The sequence below is a fragment of the Saccopteryx bilineata genome, chromosome 12 (genome assembly GCF_036850765.1).
Source record: "Saccopteryx bilineata isolate mSacBil1 chromosome 12, mSacBil1_pri_phased_curated, whole genome shotgun sequence".
NCBI lineage: Eukaryota > Metazoa > Chordata > Mammalia > Chiroptera > Emballonuridae > Saccopteryx > Saccopteryx bilineata.
Window position 1 is genome coordinate 2,072,715 of NC_089501.1, and position 20,742 is coordinate 2,093,456.

The window sequence follows — 20,742 nt, forward strand, 5'->3', positions numbered from 1 at the left end:
TTGGAGCAAAGATGGCCCGGGCGCTGGGGATGGCTCTGTGGCCTGTGCCCCAGGCGCTAGAGTGGCTCTGGTCGCAACATGGCGACGCCCAGGATGGGCAGATCATCGCCCCCTGGTGGGCAGAGCGTCGCCCCTGGTGGGCGTGCCGGGTGGATCCCGGTCGGGCGCATGCGGGAGTCTGTCTGACTGTCTCTCCCTGTTTCCAGCTTCAGAAAAATGAAAAAAAAAAAAAAAAAAAAAAAAAGACTTTATTCAATTTTCAGAGAGGAGAGAGAGAGAAAAAAAGAGAGAGAGAGAAGGAGGAGCAGGAAGCATCAACTCCCATATATGCCTTGACCAGACAAGACCAGGGTTTTGAACCAGCGACCTCAGTGTTCCAGATTGACGCTTTTTCCCACTGTGCCACCACAGGTCGGAGGAGCCCCATGTTAATTACTACTAGGAGTAATTAATTAGCCAGATGATAGGCTACTTGCCAAAATAGGAAGAAAGCATGGCAGTTGACCAGGTTGTCTGGGAGTAAAGACGGTGAGTCTAGTTTCAAACACACTCTGTTTTAATTCTTTTAAGACAGCTAAGTGAAGATATCCACCAGACAGACATATAGGTCTAGAGTTCAGAAGTAAAATCTTGGGAGTTGTCAAGACAAAAATGCTCAAAACATAGAAGTGGGCCCTAGCCGGTTGGCTCAGTGGTAGAGCGTCGGCCTGGCGTGTGGGGGACCCGGGTTCGATTCCCGGCCAGGGCACATAGGAGAAGCGCCCATTTGCTTCTCCACCCCCCCCCCTTCCTTCCTCTCTGTCTCTCTCTTCCCCTCCCGCAGCCAGGGCTCCATTGGAGCAAAGATGGCCCGGGCGCTGGGGATGGCTCCTTAGCCTCTGCCCCAGGCGCTAGAGTGGCTCTGGTCGCGGCAGAGCACCGCCCCGGAGGGGCAGAGCATCGCCCCCTGGTGGGCAGAGCTTCGCCCCTGGTGGGCGTGCCGGGTGGATCTCGGTCGGGCGGATCTCGGTCGGGCGCATGTGGGAGTCTGTCTGACTGTCTCTCCCCGTTTCCAGCTTCAGAAAAGTAAAATAAATAAATAAATAAATAAATAAATAAATAAATAAAAAACAAACCATAGAAGTGAATATGAGGTCTTGGAGGGAAAAAGTGAAGTGAAAAAGAAAAAAGGCAAAGACCTAAGAATGTCAACACTGAGGAACAAGCAAAAGAGGAAAAGAAGACCACAAAAACCCCCAGAAAGGTAGAAGCAGTATTAGGGATCTAAGACACTGCACAGCAAGAAAGAACAGTGGCACAAAAAAGAAAAAAACTGTGAACAATTCATTCAAGTAAATGAAAATTCAAAAACAGACTCTAGGCTTGGCAAAAAAGATGTCGTTAGTGATTTTGGCAAAAACAGTTCTGTTGTTGCAATGAAAATGTGATTATAGTAAAGTAAGTGTGGGCGGTGAGGACACAATGAATATAGACAACCGTTTAAAAGTCTGGCTGTGAAGGGAAAGCAAGATGTTGAAAGAGAGATGGGTCAACAGAGGGTTTTGAACAGGAAGGATTTAAGACAAATATGATGCTGAAAAGAAGCAGCCAGTAGGATAGAAGTTGAAAGTAAAATAAACAGAGGGCAGCAGTGGGGATAAGAGGCAATTAGAAACCACCAGCTTTCTGAGAAGGCAGGACGGGACCCAGGACACAGATGGCTATCTCTTCCATTAAAACAGGAGAGGAGAAGTAAACAAGTGTGAGTGCAAAGAGGATTTGCAGACTTGGTGGCAGAAAGTTAAAGGAGGTCCTATCACATGGTTTCTATTTTTCTGTGAACTAGAAAGTGAGGTCACCTGTTAAGAGTGAAAGATGAGATGGGGCTCAGAGAATACTTATAACAGAGGAAAACAGAGACACCGGACTAAGGAAACATCCAAGACTGCTGGGTAATGTTTAGGGTCCACTCATATTGATGGCCATGTGTCCGAATGTGTGATTTCCTCTGGTAACAAGTCACAAAATATGAATCCAAATCAGTAAGTATGTTTTCACATTAGATTATCTAAATGAAAAGCCAACAGCTTAAAAAATGCAATGGCAACAACAAAAACTGAAAAGCTGCCTAGTTTAACGAATTTCCTTCTTAATTCCTTGAAGGCAGGATACAAGGGCAGTCCCTAGGTTACAAACTAGATAGGTTCTGTAGGTTTGAAAATGCTTAAGTATTTATATGCACAGAAAAGTGAAAATAAACACTATGTTAAGACAAACGTCTGTCTAAGTTGCATTTAATAAGTAAATGTACCTGTTCCAACTTACATACAATCAGGTTGAGAACAAACTTAAAGAACTTGTCTTGGTCGTAACCCCAAGACTACTTGTAATTCTTTTTTTTTTTTTTTAATTTATTGATTTGAAGGGGGAAAGAGAGGGAGAGAGAAAACACTGACTTATTGTTCCACTAATTTCTGCATTTATGGGTTGATTCTAGTATATGCCCTGACCAAGGATTGAACCCACAACCTTGATGTATCGGCACAATGCTCTAATCATCTGAGCTACACAGCCAGGGCCCAGATATCATTCTTAATAACAGGATGCAGCATGAAAGATTTATAGGAAGCCAACAAATCAAAATGCAAAATCAAGCAGGAAATTAACATTACTATGCTTTTCTAATAAAAACAGAATATTCCAGAAGACTCTTTGAATAATAATTACTTATAAATTTGGTATGAGTGGACATTTTAAAATATAGTTTCTAAGAAATAAGCTATAAGCATTATAAAAATAAACTACATTCCTACTCACTTATCCTTACTGCACCTGAGCATGAACAAACTTTTCAGGCCATGGTGACAACCCTGAGCTTTGTGAGTGTCTGGGAAAGAGGTACACTGGCTCTCAGGCCATGGTATTTTTACCTCATTTTATCCAGAATCTTTAAAACATTATTATTATAAACCAAAGCAATTAAAAATACTTTCAAGATTAACTTGAAATCCAAACACATGTGAATTAAAACCACAGAGCACTAAAATGCTCACTCATAATTCCAAGATTAACCATTGCTAATGATTTTGTATATTTACTTCCTGTATGTATTAATTTAAATTTAAGAATATGTGTACTTAGACCCTGGCTGGTTGGCTTAGTAGTAAGAGTGTTGGGCCACATGTGGATGTCCGGGTTTGATTCCCAGTCAGGGCACATAAAAGAAGCGAACATCTGCTTCTCCACCCTTTCCTCTTCTCTCTCTCTCTGTGTCTCCCCTCCTCTTGCATCCATAGCTCGACTGGCTCAAGCACATGGACATGGGTGCTGAGGACGGCTCTGTGAAGTCTCTGCCTCAGGTGCTAAAAATAGCTCAGTTGTGAGCATGGACACAGATGGGCAGAGCATCAGCCCAGATGGTAGCTGCCAGGTGTATCCCAGTCAGATTACATGTGGGAGTCTATCTCTCTTTCTCCCCTTCTCTCACTTGGAAAAGAAGAAGAAGAAAAAAGACAAAGAGCAAAATCTGGATTATACTACATGATAAACCCTAGTTTTGGTTTAATATTTATTACATGCCTGTTTCCCAGTAATCTTCAAAAACATAATCATAATAACTAAGTTTCTTTAGCATGAAGAATTAGGAAGAATTCAAGAAAAAATTACCTGTTGGATAAAACAATACTCTTCCTCCTACTTTTTGCCACTTTCAATTCATCAGAAATGGCTAGAAAACAACTTATACTCTAGTTCTCACTACAGTCTTAATACTTAAACAGAATTATATATAAAGAAGAAAAAATACGGCAGTCTCTGGTTTTTTTTTAACTGCAGGATATGTCAAACATATTCTGATTCAAAAGTTAATAAAGGTACACCTGACCAGTGGTGGTGCAGTAAATAGAGCACTGACCTGAGACACTGAGGTCCCAGGTTCAAAACTCCGAGGTCACCAGCTTGAGTGCAGGCTCACCAGCTTGAGCGTGGGATCACTGACATGACCCCATGGTCTCTGGTTTGAGCCCAAAGGTTGCTGGCTGAAGCTGAAGATTGCTGGTGTAAAGCTCAAGTCACTGGCTTGAGAAAGGAGTCACTGGGTTGGCTAGCACTCTGGTTAAAGCACATATGAGAAGCAATCAATGAACAACTAAGGTGCTGCAACTATGAGTCGATGCTTCTCATCTCTCTTCCTTCCTCCCTCTGTCTCTTTCTTTCTCAAAAAAAAAGAAAGTAAACAAAGGCCCTGGCTGGGTAGTGCAATTGGTTAGAGCATTGTTCCAATGTACTGAGGTTGTAGGATTAATCCTGGTCAGGACACATATAAGAATCAAATAAAAGCATACATAGTGGAACAATAAATCAATGCTTCTTTCTCTCCCTTCCTCTCCCTCTGAAAAAAAATATAAAAAAAAATAAAAGACAAACTATATACATTTCTCATTTTTTGCTACTTTGACCAACTAGACACATATTCCTTCATTTGGATACTATTAGAAAGCCATCCAAGGTTAAAAGTTTTAATTAAAATAGAAAAGTAGTTTGGAAACAAAACACAAACAATATCCTAATTCATATGATAGAAGGATTAGAAGAAAAATATATCTAATAAATGAAATTCTTCTAAAAATAAATTATAGCCACATTTTGTTTTTAACTACAGAAGTTTTCTAAAAGGCAGAAAAGAAAACTGTTGAGATTTCCAGTAGTCTTACTTTCTATAGCTCATGCAGGCTCAGGAGCACTGCTGTCTTCCAAAGAAAAAGTGAGCTTCAAGGTGAAACAAGAAATAGTCCAGCACCATAAATACATTTCCCACGTTTCTAGATCCTCCTGGCTAAATATTATGTATACCTGAGACACAAAAAGAAAAAACTCAAATAATAACAACTGAGGATGTCTTTGGCTATTAAAATAAACAGTATACTATTACTTCTGACAGATGTTTAAGTTTGGGTTATATGTGCATTCAAAAAAAAATGAAAAATAGGCTAAATTCAGAAGATACTTGATATTCTTTTTTAGAATAGATAATATTAACTCAAACCACAGGTCTATACACAGCAATTCATGTTATCAAATAATATGTTTTATATAATATATATTAGTAGCTCCTCAACATATGAAAACACACACACATATGCTCATATGTTCACTGAGCTAAAATAAAGACTTTGTCAAAAAGTTGTTTGGAACCACCTAAATACAATCAAATCTAAATGTATTCCTTTTTTTTTTTTCTTTTACGTGAGAGAGAGGAGGAGAGAGAGAGACTCCCACGTATCCCTGACAAGTATCCACCTGGCAACCCCCATCTGGGGCCAATGCTCAATAAACTGAGCTATATTTAGCACCTGAAGGTGACATGCTCAGACCAACCCAGCTATCCTCAGTGCCAGGGGCTGACATGTGAACCAATCGAGCCACTGGTTGCAAGAGGGGAAGAGGCAGAGAAGGGAGAGAAAGGAGAGAAGGGAAGGGAGAGAAGGGAGAAAAAGGAAAGAAGGGAAAGAAGGGAGAGAAGAGGGAGAGAAGAGAGAAGCAGATGGACGCTTCTCCTGTGTGCTCTAACCAGGATTCAAACCTGGGAGGTCCATACACCAGGCTGATGTTCTATCCACTGAGCCAGCCGGCCAGGGGCTGAATATATTATTTTCAAAATAGCTTCCTGTTAAAAATAGTGCATAACTTATGATTCTATCATATATATGCATAAGAAAAAAAAGTCAAAAAGGTCCCATATCAACATCTCAACAGTGGGTTTTACTCTGGGTAGTAAGAATAGAGATAATTTTAATTTCATTCTTTTTGCCGATCTGTGTTATTTAATTTTCCATAATAAGCATGTACTAATTGTATATAAAATGTTGAATAACAGCCTCCAGATTCTTAGAGCTTTATTTAAAAACATGAACAAAGGTATATATCCCATTTGCCACCACGAACATACTTACATAATACGGTTCTGCCTCCCGTTCAGTTATTTCATCCTGATACAGGGTGAAGCAAGTTGGAATTCGTCCAAACCACACATCTCGAAGCACATCTTTGTCATCTGTCATTCTTCCAGTGGTTAAAGCAGTACATATAGGCTAAACTCTTTTTTCAACCAAAGCTAAATTGAAATAAAATGAAGAGCATTAATCAAATCCTTGCAAGAATAAATGAACCTGCTCCAAAACAAAGAAAGATTATAGGAATAAATGAATGCCAAAATCAGTCAACAAATTCTAAATGCAGAGCTATTATTTACTTAAAGACATCATAGACATAACCAATTCAAAATTGCGTATGCCAATGAATGAACCAAAGCCAATGGGAAGCTATATATGCTTCATTCTCTAAAGCCTTATCCAAAGCGAACTCTTCAGTGTGCCCTACGGTCCCTTACAGCCCACTCTAAAATATCATCCTCAACAATTACCCCTGCCCCATTTTTTAACCTCTCCTACCCCAGATAGTTCAGTCTCTCTTTCTGCAAAAAAAACACACATCTCTCATCTTGGAAAAAGATCTTTGTGCAAACATATTCCCATCCTAAATTTCATGCTGCCCATGATTTGATTCCATCAATATTTCCAATCTTATTTACTATATTCCTTTTTAAAACCTCTAGCAAAACCTTGCTCTGTTCTATCATCTCCCCTGACTAGTATGTTCTTCTCTCACCCATTCACATCCTACCTTGTTTGCAAACCTAGCTCACAATTCTCTGACCAAATGAAATAGTAAAAGTTCTACTCTGAATGCAGAATATTTCCTATGCCACAAATGTTGCACTAAATCTACACACTAAAATATTCTGAATATGGTAGAAGGACATGGCTTTTGACCTCCATAACATCCAAGTGTCTTCCAGCACTAATATTCTATAACTAGATAAAACCACAATATACTGTTTGAGTAAATGCTGAAATCCTGCTTGTACCTGAATACTAAGATTCAATAGCCTTCTACACATATATTTTTATTTATACACATATATTTGTATGTATATATTTCCCATCTTTCATAGGCTAGCTAATTTGTAACTTATCATACTGTACCATGTAAATATATTTTTAAAACTGTATTAATTTAGTCAAATAGCAGTTTTTAACATTGTTCAAGGAGCTTTCCCCTTCTCTCCCACTGACCAATGCCAAGTACATCAAGACTGCCATAAATTAATTAGTAAAAGAGATACCTCAATAAATTCAGTAAGAATTTTTTTTAATTAGTCAAAGAGAGAAAAACTCAAATAGAGTTCTAAATTTGTATCATTATATTTAAATATACCCTGGCCAGTAGCTCAGTTGGATAGAGCATCTTCCCCATATGCCAATGTTGCAGTTTTGATCCTAGGTTAGAATCAATCAATTAATGTATAAATAAGTAGAACAAACCAATGCCTACCTGTCTTGCTCTCTACAATCAATAAATAAAATTAAAAAAAGAAAAAGAAATAAATACACCTTGGAGGTCAATTGGATGCAATGTAACTTACAGTTAAATAAACTGAAGGAGGTGAAAAAATCTGCTCAACAATAGCACTAATTGACACTCAAACCATGATGGAACTCTGATCACCTGAACTGAATCCAGTACTCTTGCCAGCATACCACTGGTTTGAACTTTTTTTTTTTTTTTTGTACTTTTCTGAAGCTTGAAACGGGGAGAGACAGTCAGACAGACTCCCGCATGCGCCCGACCGGGATCCACCCGGCACGCCCACCAGGGGGTGACGCTCTGCCCACCATGGGGCGTCGCTCTGTCGCGACCAGAGCCACTCTAGTGCCTGGGACAGAGGCCAAGGAGCCATCCCCAGCACCCGGGCCATCTTTGCTCCAATGGAGCCTTGGCTGCGGGAGGGGAAGAGAGAGACAGAGAGGAAGGAGAGGGGGAGGGGTGGAGAAGCAGATGGGCGCTTCTCCTGTGTGCCCTGGCTGGGAATCGAACCCGGGACCTCTGCACGCCAGGCAACGCTCTACCACTGAGCCAACCGGCCAGGGCTGGTTTGAACTTTTATTAAAATATGTTCATAAACATAACTGAACTCTTGAGAGACAGACACTACAATGTGGCAGTTCAAAATGTAGACTGTATTGCCTGACTGGTGGTAGCGCAATGGATAAAGTGCTGACCTGGAACACTGAGGTCCCAGGTTTGGAACCCCAGAGTTGGCTTGAGAGCAGGCTCTCAGGCTTGTCAGCTTGAGCACAGTGTTGCTGGTTTGAGCTCAAGGTCGCTGGCTTGCGCAAGGGATCACTGGCTTAGCTTGAACCCTCCCAGCCTGTCAAGGCACATATGAGAAGCAGTGAATGAACAATTAAAGTGATGCAACCATGAGTTGATGCTTCTCACCTCCTCTCCCCCTTTCTCTCTCTCTCGGAGAAAAAAAAAGTCAGCTATAAAGCCATATTACTGGAACTCAAAACCATGCTCCACCACATTCTATGTGACTTCAAGTAAATCACTTAACTTCTCTCAGTTTACTCATCTGCAAAATTAGAATAACAGTGTTTAACACATAAAATGTATACCGTATTTCCCCATAAATAAGATGCTCCCACGTATAAGACGAATCTTATTTGGGGGCCTGAAATTTGAAAAATACACACATATATATGTATATATATATTACATAAAGTTATTGAACTCAACTTTTATTCATCATAAAATTCATAAACTCTATGCCCATACCCGAATGCCCTAGGCAGCAGCAGCAGAGGGGGTGGTGGACCTGCAGACAGACCACACTTAGGGAACACAGAGGCTACACCCAGTGGACTCCAGTGGCCAAAACCTTCTTTTACACAGACAAAATGGGAAGGCAGAGAAATGCAACACAAATGAATCCAGAGAAATCCCCAGAAAAGGACCTGAATGAGTCAGATATAACCAAATTACCAGATGTAGAGTTTAAAATAACGATTGTTAGGATGCTTAAAGATCTTAGAACAACAATAGATGGTCATTACGAACACCTAAATAAAGAGATAGCAAATATAAAAAAAGGACACTGAAATAATAAAAAAGAATCAGTCAGAAAAGACAAATACAATATCAGAAATGAAGGACACAATGCAAGGAATTAAAAGCAGGATGGATAAAGTGGAGAATCGAATCAGCAAGTTAGAGGACAAAATAAATGAAGGCACAGAAGCAGAACAGAAAAAAGAAAAGAGACTCAAAAAGTCTGAGGAAACTCTAAGAGAGCTCTGTGACAACATGAAGAGAAATAACATCCGCATCATAGGGGTTCCTGAAGAAGAAAAGAAAGAACAAGGGATAGAGACTTTGTTTAAACATATCGTAGCTGAAAACTTCCCTAAAGTAAGGCAGGAAAACGACTCACAAGTTCAAGAAGCACAGAGAACTCCATTGAAGAGAAACCCAAAGAAATCTACACCAAGACACATCATCATTAAAATACCAAAGCTAAGTGATAAAGAGAAAATATTAAAAGCTGCTAGAGAAAGAAAGGCTATCACCTACAAAGGAGCCCCCATATGGATGACTTCCAACTTCTCAACAGAAACACTTGAGGCCAGAAGAGAATGCCAAGAAATATTCAAAGTAGTGCAGAACAAGAGCCTACAACCAAGACTACTTTATCCAGCAAGGCTATTGTTTAAAATTGAAGGAGAAATAAAAAGCTTTCTGACAAAAAAAAATTCAAGGAATTCACTACAACCAAACCAATGCTGCAAGAGATGCTAAGGGGCCTGTTGTAAACAGATCAAAGGGGAAAAAGAATATAGCAAAAGAGGAATACAGTTTTAAAGAATAAAATGGCAATAAACAACTACATATCAATAGTAACCTTAAATGTAACCATTTACATTTAAATGATCCATTCAAAAGACATAGGGTAGCTGTGTGGATAAGAAAACAGGACCCATACATATGCTGTCTACAAGAGACATACCTTAAAACAAAAGATGCACATAGACCAAAGATAAAAGGATGGAAAAAAAAAATATTTCACGCAAATGGAAATAAAAAAAAAGCTGGGGTAGCAATATTTATATCAAACCAAATGGACTTTAAAACAAAGGCTATAGTAAGAGATAAAGAAGTTCACTACATAATGATAAAGGGAGCAATCCAACAGGAAGATATAACCGTTATAAATATCTACGCACCTAATATAGGAGCACCTAAATATATAAAGCAGACTTTGATGGATTTAAAGGGCGAGATCAACAGCAATACTATAATAGTAGGGGATTTCAATACCCCACTAACATCACTAGATAGATCCTCAAGAAAGAAAATTAATAACAAAGAAACAGCAGACTTAAAGGATACACTAGATCAACTGGATTTAATAGATATCTTCAGAACCTTTCACCCTAAAGAAGCAGAATATACATTCTTTTCAAGTGTTCATGGATAAACCATATGTTAGGGCATAAAAGCGGCATCAACAAATTTAAGAAGATTGAAATCATATTGAGCACTTTCTCTGATCACAATGGCATGAAACTAGAAATCAACCACAACAGAAAAACTGAAAAATACTCAAACACTTGGAAACTAAATAGCATGTTATTAAATAATGAATGGGTTAACAATGAGATCAAAGAAGAAATAAAAAAATTCCTAGAAATGAACGATAATGAGCATACATCAACTCAAAATTTATGGGACACAGCAAAAGCAGTTCTGAGAGGGAAGTTCAGAGCATTACAGGCATGCCTTAAGAAAAAGCTCAAACAACTTGACCCTGCATCTAAAAGAACTAGAAAAAGAACAGCAAGTAAAGCCCAGAGGTAGTAGAAGGAAGGAAATAATAAAGATCAGAGCGAAAATAAATGACATAGAGGCTAAAGAAACAATACAGAAGATCAATAAAACCAGGAGCTGGTTCTTTGAAAAGGTAAACCAGATCAATGAACCTTTAACCAGACTCACCAAGAAAAAAAGAGAGAGGACTTAAATAAATATAATTAGAAATGAGAGTGGAGAAATAACAACTAACACACACACAGAAATACAAAAAATTATAAGAAAATACTATGAAAAACTGTATGCCAAAAAAACTAGACAACCTAGATGAAATGGACAAATTCCTTAAAACATATAATCTTCCAAAAATTAATCTGGAAGATTCAGAAAACCTAAACAGACCGATTACAACAAATGAGATTGAACCAGTTATTAAAAAACTCCTCAAAAAGAAAAGTCCTGGACCTGATGGCTTCACAAGTGAATTCTACCAAATATTCAAAGAAAAACTAACTCCTATCCTTCTTAAGCTATTTCAAAAAATTCAAGAGGAAGGAAGACTTCCAAGCTCCTTTTATGAGGCGAGCATAATTCAGATTCCAAAACCAGGCAAAGACAACACAAAGAAAGAAAATTATAGGCCAAATCTCTGATGAATTTAGATGCTAAAATCCTCAACAAAATATTAGCAAACCAGATCCAGCAATATATGAAAAACATCATACACCAATATCAAGTGGGATTTATTCTTGAGAGGCAAGGCTGGTACAATATTTGCAAATCAATGTGATTCATCACATAAACAAAAGGAAGGAGAAAAACCACATGATCATTTCAATAGATGCAGAAAAAGCATTTGATAAAATCCAGCACCCATTCATGATCAAAACTCTTAGCAAAGTGGGAATACAGGGAACATACCTCAACATGATAAAGGCCATCTATGACAAACCCACAGCCAACATCATATTCAATGGGCAAAAATTAAAAGCAATCCCCTTAAGATCAGGAACAAGGCAGGGGTGCCCCCTTTCATCACTCTTATTCAACATAGTTCTGGAAGTCCTAGCCACAGCAATCAGACAAGAAAAAGAAATAAAAGGCATCCAAATTGGAAAAGAAGAAGTAAAACTATCATTATTTGCAGATGATATGATATTGTATATAGAAAACCCTAAAGCCCCAGTCAAAAAACTACTGGACCTGATAAATGAATTCAGCAAGGTGGCAGGATATAAAATTAATACTCAGAAATCAGAGGTATTTTTATACACTAACAATGAGCTGTCAGAAAGAGAAATTAAGGAAGCAATTCCCTTCACCACTGCAACCAAAAAAATAAAGTACCTAGGAATAAATTTAACCAGGGAGATTAAAGACTTGTACTTGGAAAATTATAAAACATTGATAAAAGAAATCAGGGAAGATACAAACAAGTGGAAGCATATACCGTGCTCATGGTTAGGAAGAATAAACATCATTAAAATATCTATATTACCCAAAGCAATTTATAAAGTCAATGCAATACTGATTAAAATACCAATGACTTACTTCAAAGATATAGAACACATATTCCAAAAATTTATATGGAACCCAAAGAGAACACGAATAGCCTCAGCAATCTTGAAAAGGAAAATAAACTGGGAGGTATCACACTCCCGGATATCAAGTTATACTACAAGGCCAAAATACTCAAAATAGCCTGGTACTGGCATAAGAACAGGCATATAGACCAATGTAACAGAACAGAGAATCCAGAAATAAACCCAGACTTTTATGGACAATTGATATTTGACAACGGAGGTAAGAGCATAAAATGGAGTAAAGACAGACTCTTCAACAAATGGTGTTGGGAAAATTGGACAGCTACCTGCAAAAATATGAAACTAGACCACCAACTTACACCACTCACAAAAATAAACTCAAAATGGATAAAAGACTTAAATGTAAGCCGTAAAACCATAAGCATCTTAGAAGACAACATAGGCAGTAAGCTCTCTGACATCTCTCGCAGCAATATATTCGCCGATTTATCTCCACGGGCAAGTGAAATAAAAGACAGGATAAACAAATGGGACTATATCAAACTAAAAAGCTTTTGCACAGGTAAAGACAATAAGAACAGAATAAAAAGACAAACTACACAATGGGAGAACATATTTGACAATACGTCTGATAAGGGGTTAATAACCAAAATTTATAAAGAACTTGTAAAACTCAATACCAGGAAGACAAACAATCCAATCAAAAAATGGGCAAAAGAAATGAATAGACACTTCTCCAAAGAGGACATACAGATGGCTAATAGGCATATGAAAAAATGCTCAACATCACTAATCATTAGAGAAATGCAAATTAAAACCACAATGAGATATCACCTCACACCAGTCAGAATGGCGCTCATCAACAAAACAACACATAAAAGTGCTGGCAAGGATGTGGAGAAAAGGGAACCCTCCTGCACTGCTGGTGGGAATGCAGACTGGTGCAGCCCTGTGGAAAACAGTATGGAGATTCCTCAAAAAATTAAAAATCGATCTGCCTTTTGACCCAGCTATCCCACTTTTAGGAATATACCCCAAGAACACCATAGCACTGTTTCAAAAGAAGAAATGCACCCCCATGTTTATGGCAGCATTGTTCACAATAGCGAAGACCTGGAAACAGCCCAAGTGTCCGTCAGTGGACGAGTAGATTAAAAAGCTTTGGCACATATACACTATGGAATACTACTCAGCCATAAGAAATGATGACATCAGATCATTTACAACAACATGGATGGGCCTTGATAACATTATACTGAGCGAAATAAGTAAATCAGAAAAAACTAAGAACTATATGATTCCATACATAGGTGGGACATAAAAATGAGACTCAGAGACATGGACAAGAGTGTGGTGATAACAGGGTGGGAGGGAGGAAAGGGAGGGGTTTGGGGGAGCAGAGGGGCACAAAGAAAACCAGTTAGAAGGTGACGGAAGACAAACGACTTTGGGTGATGGGAATGCAGCATAATCAAATGTCAAAATAACCTGGAGATGTTCTCTCTGAACATATGTACCCTGATTTATCAATGTCACCCCATTAAAATTAATTTTTAAAAAAAGGGGAAAAAAAGAAATGTCACTATAAATGTCCTATAAGTGCTTGTGAAATTGTGGAATACTCATATAAAAGGTGCTAGAAAATTACCAGGTTTGAGGACCTATTTTAAATATAGTTTTATAAACTTGAAAAAAAATTCATAAATTCCTCATCACTGTCAAAACTCCCATCCCTTAGCTTGTCCTCATCTGTGTCTGATGAAGAATTACTGTCTTCAACAATGAGCACAAAAACAAGTGGGAAATGCAAATAAAAATATCTATAACCACTGTATAAGACACACCCAGTTTTTAGAGCCCAAATTTTTCAGGGGGGGGTGCGTCTTATACATGGGTAAATACAGTAGAAATTAAATGAATACATGTAAAGTACTTAGAGCATTACCTATAACAGAGTACTATAAATTATATTTATCATAATTTACAGAACCAACAAAAGAATGTCTCAAAAATGTTTAAAAGTTCTAAAGACTTTAAAAACTAAGAATAATCAAAAGCATTATATCATGGAAGCAGGAAGTATTAGAATAAAGGAAAATAAAAATTATGCACTGAACAATGCTAATAATCCTCAATATAAAGTCTATAAATACCTGATCACTTGATTGGCCCAGCTCTGTGGCAGGTGCTGAGGGCGTACAAGATGATAATGATGATAAATTTTTTAAACTTAGGCATTGCCCAGAAGGTAATATATCTAAATATACTAAACATACCATGCACTTTCATGCCCTTTCCACAGTTTTGCTCATGCTGGTGTTTCCTTATGTTAAAGTAGCCTTCTCCATTGTGTTTTCCAACTTAGATATCCTTCAGGACCCAGGTGAAATACCCTTCCTTCAATGCATGACTCAGGCAGAACCCGTTTGTTCACTGCACCTTTATTTTCCTCCAACTGTAGCACTTATAAGCTTATAGTCAAGATTTTTAAAATCTTTGATATCCAATGTCATATTATTTCCCTCATACTATACTGATTGCTAATGTGCCCTCCAACCCCAAAATGTCCATAGTTATAATGACATGTTATTTTCAGAGAACTTTCATAAGGAAGGAAGAAAAAGTAAAATATTAATATATCCTATAGTGTTCTGAAAGAATTTTAAAAGATGGAAATTGAAGAATGGGTAGATTATAGGCAGGCAAAGAGAAGATGACCAATACTCCACTCAGGGCAAACTAGCATCGACAAAAGCAGGAAATGAACAGAAGCAGTATGTATACAAACACTTTAGGAAACTCTGGGCTGGGAGAAGTAAATAGTGAAAGAACTGCCATTGTAAAAAGTCATAATATCACGTGTAGATCCTAGGCAAATCACTCACTTCAATAAGCCTCAATTTCCTTACCTGTAAAATTCACCAACCTATTCTGGGGGGGAAAAAATCTATAGTGTTCAATGTGGTATTAAACACATACTAAATGCTGAGAAATAAATTATTCTTTTAATGTCAAATCTGTAAATATAAACAGACTAGATCATGAAGCATATGAAATGGAATATTGCGGGTTCTCGTTTCATCCAGTAAGCCTAGAGAACCTGTAAAGTTTTATAATGAAATAAAAACAACTAACTGGTAGCAGTGCACAAAAGGAGATACCAAGTCAGAGAATATAGCCAGGAAGCAACTTCAGCACCAAGGAATGTAATAACGGATGCCTTATTATTTTGACTTAGACTGGTAGCAGTGCAACAAGAAACAGACATGAGGTCCTTCCAAGAAAGAATGAATAGAATTTGGCGAAAACCTGGCTGAAAGACAAAGAACAGGACAGAGAAGATTTAAATGCTGACAGCAGGCAATAGAGTAAGGTAGGTAGTTAGGACAATACCTAGAAAGTTTCGGGGTTTTAAAATCAGATTGACATAGGTTTAAACCCTGACTTCCACCTATAAGCTGTGGGTCCTTGGACAATAAATCTGACATCTCTGAACCTCTATCTATAAACTGAAAATAATTATGTCAGAGGACTCTTGGGTGTTCAGCACGTGGTTACTGCTCAATATATTATATATGTATTAGATACACTGCTCACAAAAATTAAGGGATCAGGGAACGTGCAGATATTCCAGTACTTTTCAGCCTTTTGTATAGTGCATTTTCACCAATGAAATAAAAGCTGGTTCTGCATCTCATTTGCATAACTGAACAGTTTTCTTTGATTTGTTTGCTTTTCTGATTTTCTTGTTTAATTAAAAAAATTGCTTCTTTTTTTTTTTTTTTGTATTTTTCTGAAGCTGGAAATGGGGAGAGACAGTCAGACAGACTACCGCATGCGCCCATCCGGGATCCACCCAGCACGCCCACCAGAGGCGATGCTCTGCCCACCAGGGGGCGATGCTCTGCCCCTCCCGGCGTCGCTCAGCCGCACCAGAGCCACTCTAGCGCCTGGGGCAGAGGCCAAGGAGCCATCCCCAGCGCCCAGGTCATCTTTGCTCCAATGGAGCCTTGGCTGCGGGAGGGGAAGAGAGAGACAGAGAGGAAGGGGGGGGGGTGGAGAAGCAAATGGGTGCTTCTCCTATGTGCCCTGGCTGGGAATCGAACCCGGGTCCCCCGCACGCCAGGCCGACGCTGTACCGCTGAGACAACTGGCCAGAGCCAAAATTGCTTCTTTTTTTATCACTTCATATTCATTTTGAAATATCCCCTAATTTTTGTGAGCAGTCTATATGGCTTCTTTGTGCTTCCATGGCTGTTCTGTTTGAACATCCTATCCCTCTTCTTTGGCAAAATTAATACTCTTTTAAGAGTCAGCTTAACATCAGCTCCTTGGGAAGCTTTCTGCTTAAAAACCTCCAGTGTAATTAATTCTATAGTGGCATGTAGAACCATGCATTGCAGATATGTTTATCTTATCCGTCTCTTGCCTCTCCCCACACTGAACTGAGAATTCCTTGAAAGCAGAAACTAGACACCTTTGTATACACAATATTAGCATAATTTCACATGGCAGGCTCTGGAATTTTTATTGAACTGGAAAATATAAATACATAAACCCAAAAAGCTATACTAACTACTTAAGAAACTTCCACCTAAATGCTTTTTCAAATCAATATAATCATACTTTAAATTAATCAAATTTCATTATTTTAGAAAACTACTTTTCCCTCTCGTACATACACTACACTGTCATCATCATACATCCAATCTGAAGGCAATGTTTTGGAAGCACAACAATCCCAACCCATGGTGCGGTGTACTAGAAATAAACTTCTAAGGGCGGGGGCTACTTCTTGACTGCTTTAATCTCTACATCTAAGTCAGGGCCTGGAACAGAGCAGGTTCCCAATCAACAACATTTAGCAAACAACAAGCACAGTGAATATGATAAAAACATAAGGCACAATTAACAGTCCCTTTCACACTTACAAACCAAGAAACGCTACCAATTATTACCTGTGGCTATCTGGCCGCCAAAATTCCCAACTACCTAGACGTTATTTAAAATATCACATGTCTACTAGTAGTAACTTTGTAAATATCTATAAATATTGTAATAGTCTATGCTGGCTGATCTCTCTTTAAATTCATAAACACTAACCGCAAAAGTGGGCTCTCAGAACTGTCCAGGGTTCCTACATTTCCTTAGTCCATTTATTCTCCACTATCCTAGACCATATCTCCTCTCTCCTTAAAAATTTTTTTCCTCTCCTCAAATTTTCACATCTCCTTCCTCACTCTCTCTCAGCTAAGGACCTGGCTTCTATTTTCTTCAACCTCCTAACTAAAGATCAGTGGCTTTCAACAACGGTTTTAATAAACAAATAAACAGTCCCATTCTACCCACTGAGGATAGCTGGAAAAATCTCACCTACCTCCAAAATGTTGAAGGCCCCAGGGCTCAGTCCTTGAACCTTGCCACTGGAGCTCTCTGGACATTAAATAGCACTAATTCATTAACAATTCCCACATTTATATCTTCAGCTCAGACTTCTCTTCTGAATTCCACTTTCATATATACTGCGTATTGACATTTCATTTGAAAATTTAACATACTGCAAAACTGAATGATTTCAAGATCTTCCTTCCTCCTCTCCCTATTACTCTGTAGTTTTCCCCGAATTACTAAGTGCTAACTCTACGCCTTAGTGGATCAGACCCTAACCCTTGGATTCATCCTTCACCCCTTTTCACACCACTTCTCACCATTTCCACTATTAACACCGTTCCAAGTTACGATGACATTTAAACTGGATAAATGTAACAGTCTAACAGGCCTCATTTCTGCCCTTGCTGTAGACGGACAACACAGCAATCAGAAAGATCCTTTACACACCACACAGATCAGTTTACTCTCATTCAAAGTGAAAACTAAAGTTCTTAGGAAGTCCTTACAAGGCCTTGTATGACCTGGTCCCATTCTGATTTGATTATTTACATCTCTCCCCCCTTGCTCATTCAGTTCCAGCCAAACTAGCTGGTATACTCCTGCCTTCGGGACTTTGTGGTTGCTCTGATAGCTCTTTCTACTACATCCATATGGCACCCTTCCTTATCACTTCTAGGTCTCTGCTCAAATATCATCTCTTCTAAGGCCACCACTGCAATTTCCGATGCACAACACTAGCATTCTCCTTCATTGCTTTATTTTTTTCTCCAGCACTTGTCTCTACCTAATATATATTTCAATTTTTTTTAATTTTTATTTATTTATTTATTCATTTTAGAGGGGAGAGAGAGAGAGAGAGAGAGAGAAAGAGAGAGAGAGAGAAAGGGGGAGGAGCAGGAAGCATCAACTCCCATATGTGCCTTGACTGGGCAAGCCCAGGGTTTTGAACCGGCGACTTCAGCGTTCCAGTCGAAGCTTGATCCACTGCACCACCACAGGTCAAGCCTATTTTAATTTTTAAAAACTCTTATTTATGGCTCTTTAGAAAGAGAGAGAGAGGGAGGGGGAGAGACAGAAACACCAATTTGTTGTTCCACTCACATCATTGGTTGAGTTTTGTTTGTGCCCTGACCCAGGGTCCACAGAAAGATGCTCTAATCAACTGAGCAACCCCGCCAGGACTAATTTTTAAAGTATCTTCCCTCTCTAACTCCAAGGTGAACTTCATAATGGCAGGAATATTTTAGTGTTTGTTCATTGTTCTGTTTTGTTTACTTTTTGTTCTTGCCTGGTACCTAAAAAGCACTGGGTATTTGTTCAATTAATAAAGCTAACCTACATTTGAAGAGTATACGCTATTCTAAAATTTATATCCATATAATACCATCCTACTCATTTCCTCCAATTTTTAACCAGCACACCTTTGAGGATCAAAATCTTAAATTTTATAAACTATAATCCTCAGCCCAAAATCTTTACTTTCAAATTCCAAATTCAACCAATAACTCCCTCAATGGTAATCACAAATAATCCAGCTCAGATCAATGTACCCACAATACCCAAAACTCTGAGACTTATCCAGTGAATTATGAAAGGCCTTAGGAATTCAGTGCTATATGACAGTCTCTGGATTCTGATTCTGGCTGAAGACCTGCTGTGCCTCCCTCCGCCCCTCAGAAAAATCTAGAACCAATCCAGTTTTCTTAGGTTCCTCAATTTCAGGTATGACCTTAAAATAACCCTAAGTAAAATTAAAGTATGTAAAATACTTTGCCAACAGAAAACGGCGTTATTAGCACTGAATATTATTAAAATACAACTGAATGAATGAATGTCATTGAGAAGATAAACTGGAGAAAATAACCACGGAATTCGGACAGAACTGACGGCCTGTAAAAGAATTGATTTGAATAACTATTCTACGAAAAACGAAGATTCTGAACTAAACTCTAGACAGCCTGGGCTTCCTACCTTAGTAAGGGACAAATTCCCCGAGAGCGACCGCGCTGGCTACACCCTCCGGGCAGCCGACGGGGACCCCGGGGCGACGTTGGTCAGCCCCCCCGTCCCCGAGAGAGAGGCACCGCCGGGGGAGCGCGCCTCTAACCTGCCACTCGCCCCTCCTTCTCACCACACCTACCTGGCAAGCCCTCCCCCGCCCCTGCTTCGGGCATTTCCTTATTCTGGGGACACACAAATACCCTACCAGAAAACCGGTTTCTCCTCCGGCTTCCCGCACGGGTGAAGATGACTGGGTCCCTGGCTCTAGCCCGGCGGAGGCTCAGGGGGCTTGACACACAGTCCCACAGAGATGCGCAAGCCAGCAGTCCCCAAAGCCCGCGCCGCCGCAGAAGGTACCCGCGCGGTGGTCCGACCCGAGCCCTGCTGCACTTCCGCCCTCCGGTATCCTGCAAATACAATCTGCAGCGCCACGGAGTCCTGGAAGTCCACTCCAAGTCCAGTAACTCTCCGCGCCGGGAGATGACGTCACAGGACCCCACGTGGGCCGCATTACGCCCTCCGAGTTCGGCCCAACCCGGCGAGCAGGCCGGAGCCACATTTGAGCATGCGCAGACGTGGCAGAGGGCGTGAGTGTGAGGGTCAAACCCCTAGCAAATTCACCGCTCTCTCTTAAAAGAGCCTTGGGCTTTTCTCATAGTCATCGGTGTTTGGGAGGTTAACAGTAACAGTTCTATAAGAGCAGAGTTTTAAAAATACTGAGACATACTGAGACACTGCCTCACTGGAGCTTCATTGTAACATTCCTCTCCTGCCTTCACAAAATAATTTTAATAAAACACTGGTTTTCATTGGCCCTGGCGGGTTTTCTCAGTGGAAGAGCTTCCGCCCAGCGTGTCCCAGTTTGATTCCCGGTCAGGTCACACAGAAGCAACCATCTACCTCTCCATCCTTCCCTCTCCCCTTCTTGCTCTCTCTCTCTCTCTCTCTCTCTCTCTCCCCCCTCCCACAGCTGTGGCTGACTGGTTCAAGTGAGTTGGCCTGGGAGCTGAGGATGGCTCAGTGGCCTCTACATTAGGGCTGAAAAATGGCTGGGTCAGCAACCAAGCAACACGAGCAGAGCATCGCGCCCTAGTGGGCTTGCCAGGTGGATCCTGGT

At 39.6% G+C, this 20,742-nt stretch overlaps 1 protein-coding gene across 3 annotated transcripts in view; it reads right to left on the reverse strand.

Moving 5' to 3' along the window:
- ATG5 (autophagy related 5) overlaps positions 1-20,116 on the reverse strand; it is a 161,629-nt gene extending 141,513 nt beyond the window's left edge. The window contains exons 1-2 of one of the 3 annotated variants that reach the window (XM_066248280.1): positions 19,831-20,116; positions 5,931-6,091 (exon numbers count right to left, since the gene is read on the reverse strand). In XM_066248280.1, the coding sequence (XP_066104377.1) occupies positions 5,931-6,038 (108 nt within the window). In that variant the 5' untranslated portion in view covers positions 6,039-6,091; positions 19,831-20,116. Of the gene's footprint in view, positions 1-5,930; positions 6,092-19,595; positions 19,736-19,830 lie in introns of those variants that run through there. The other 2 variants (XM_066248282.1, XM_066248281.1) reach the window with 2 other exon arrangements.
- Between the last annotated feature and the right edge of the window lie 626 nt (positions 20,117-20,742).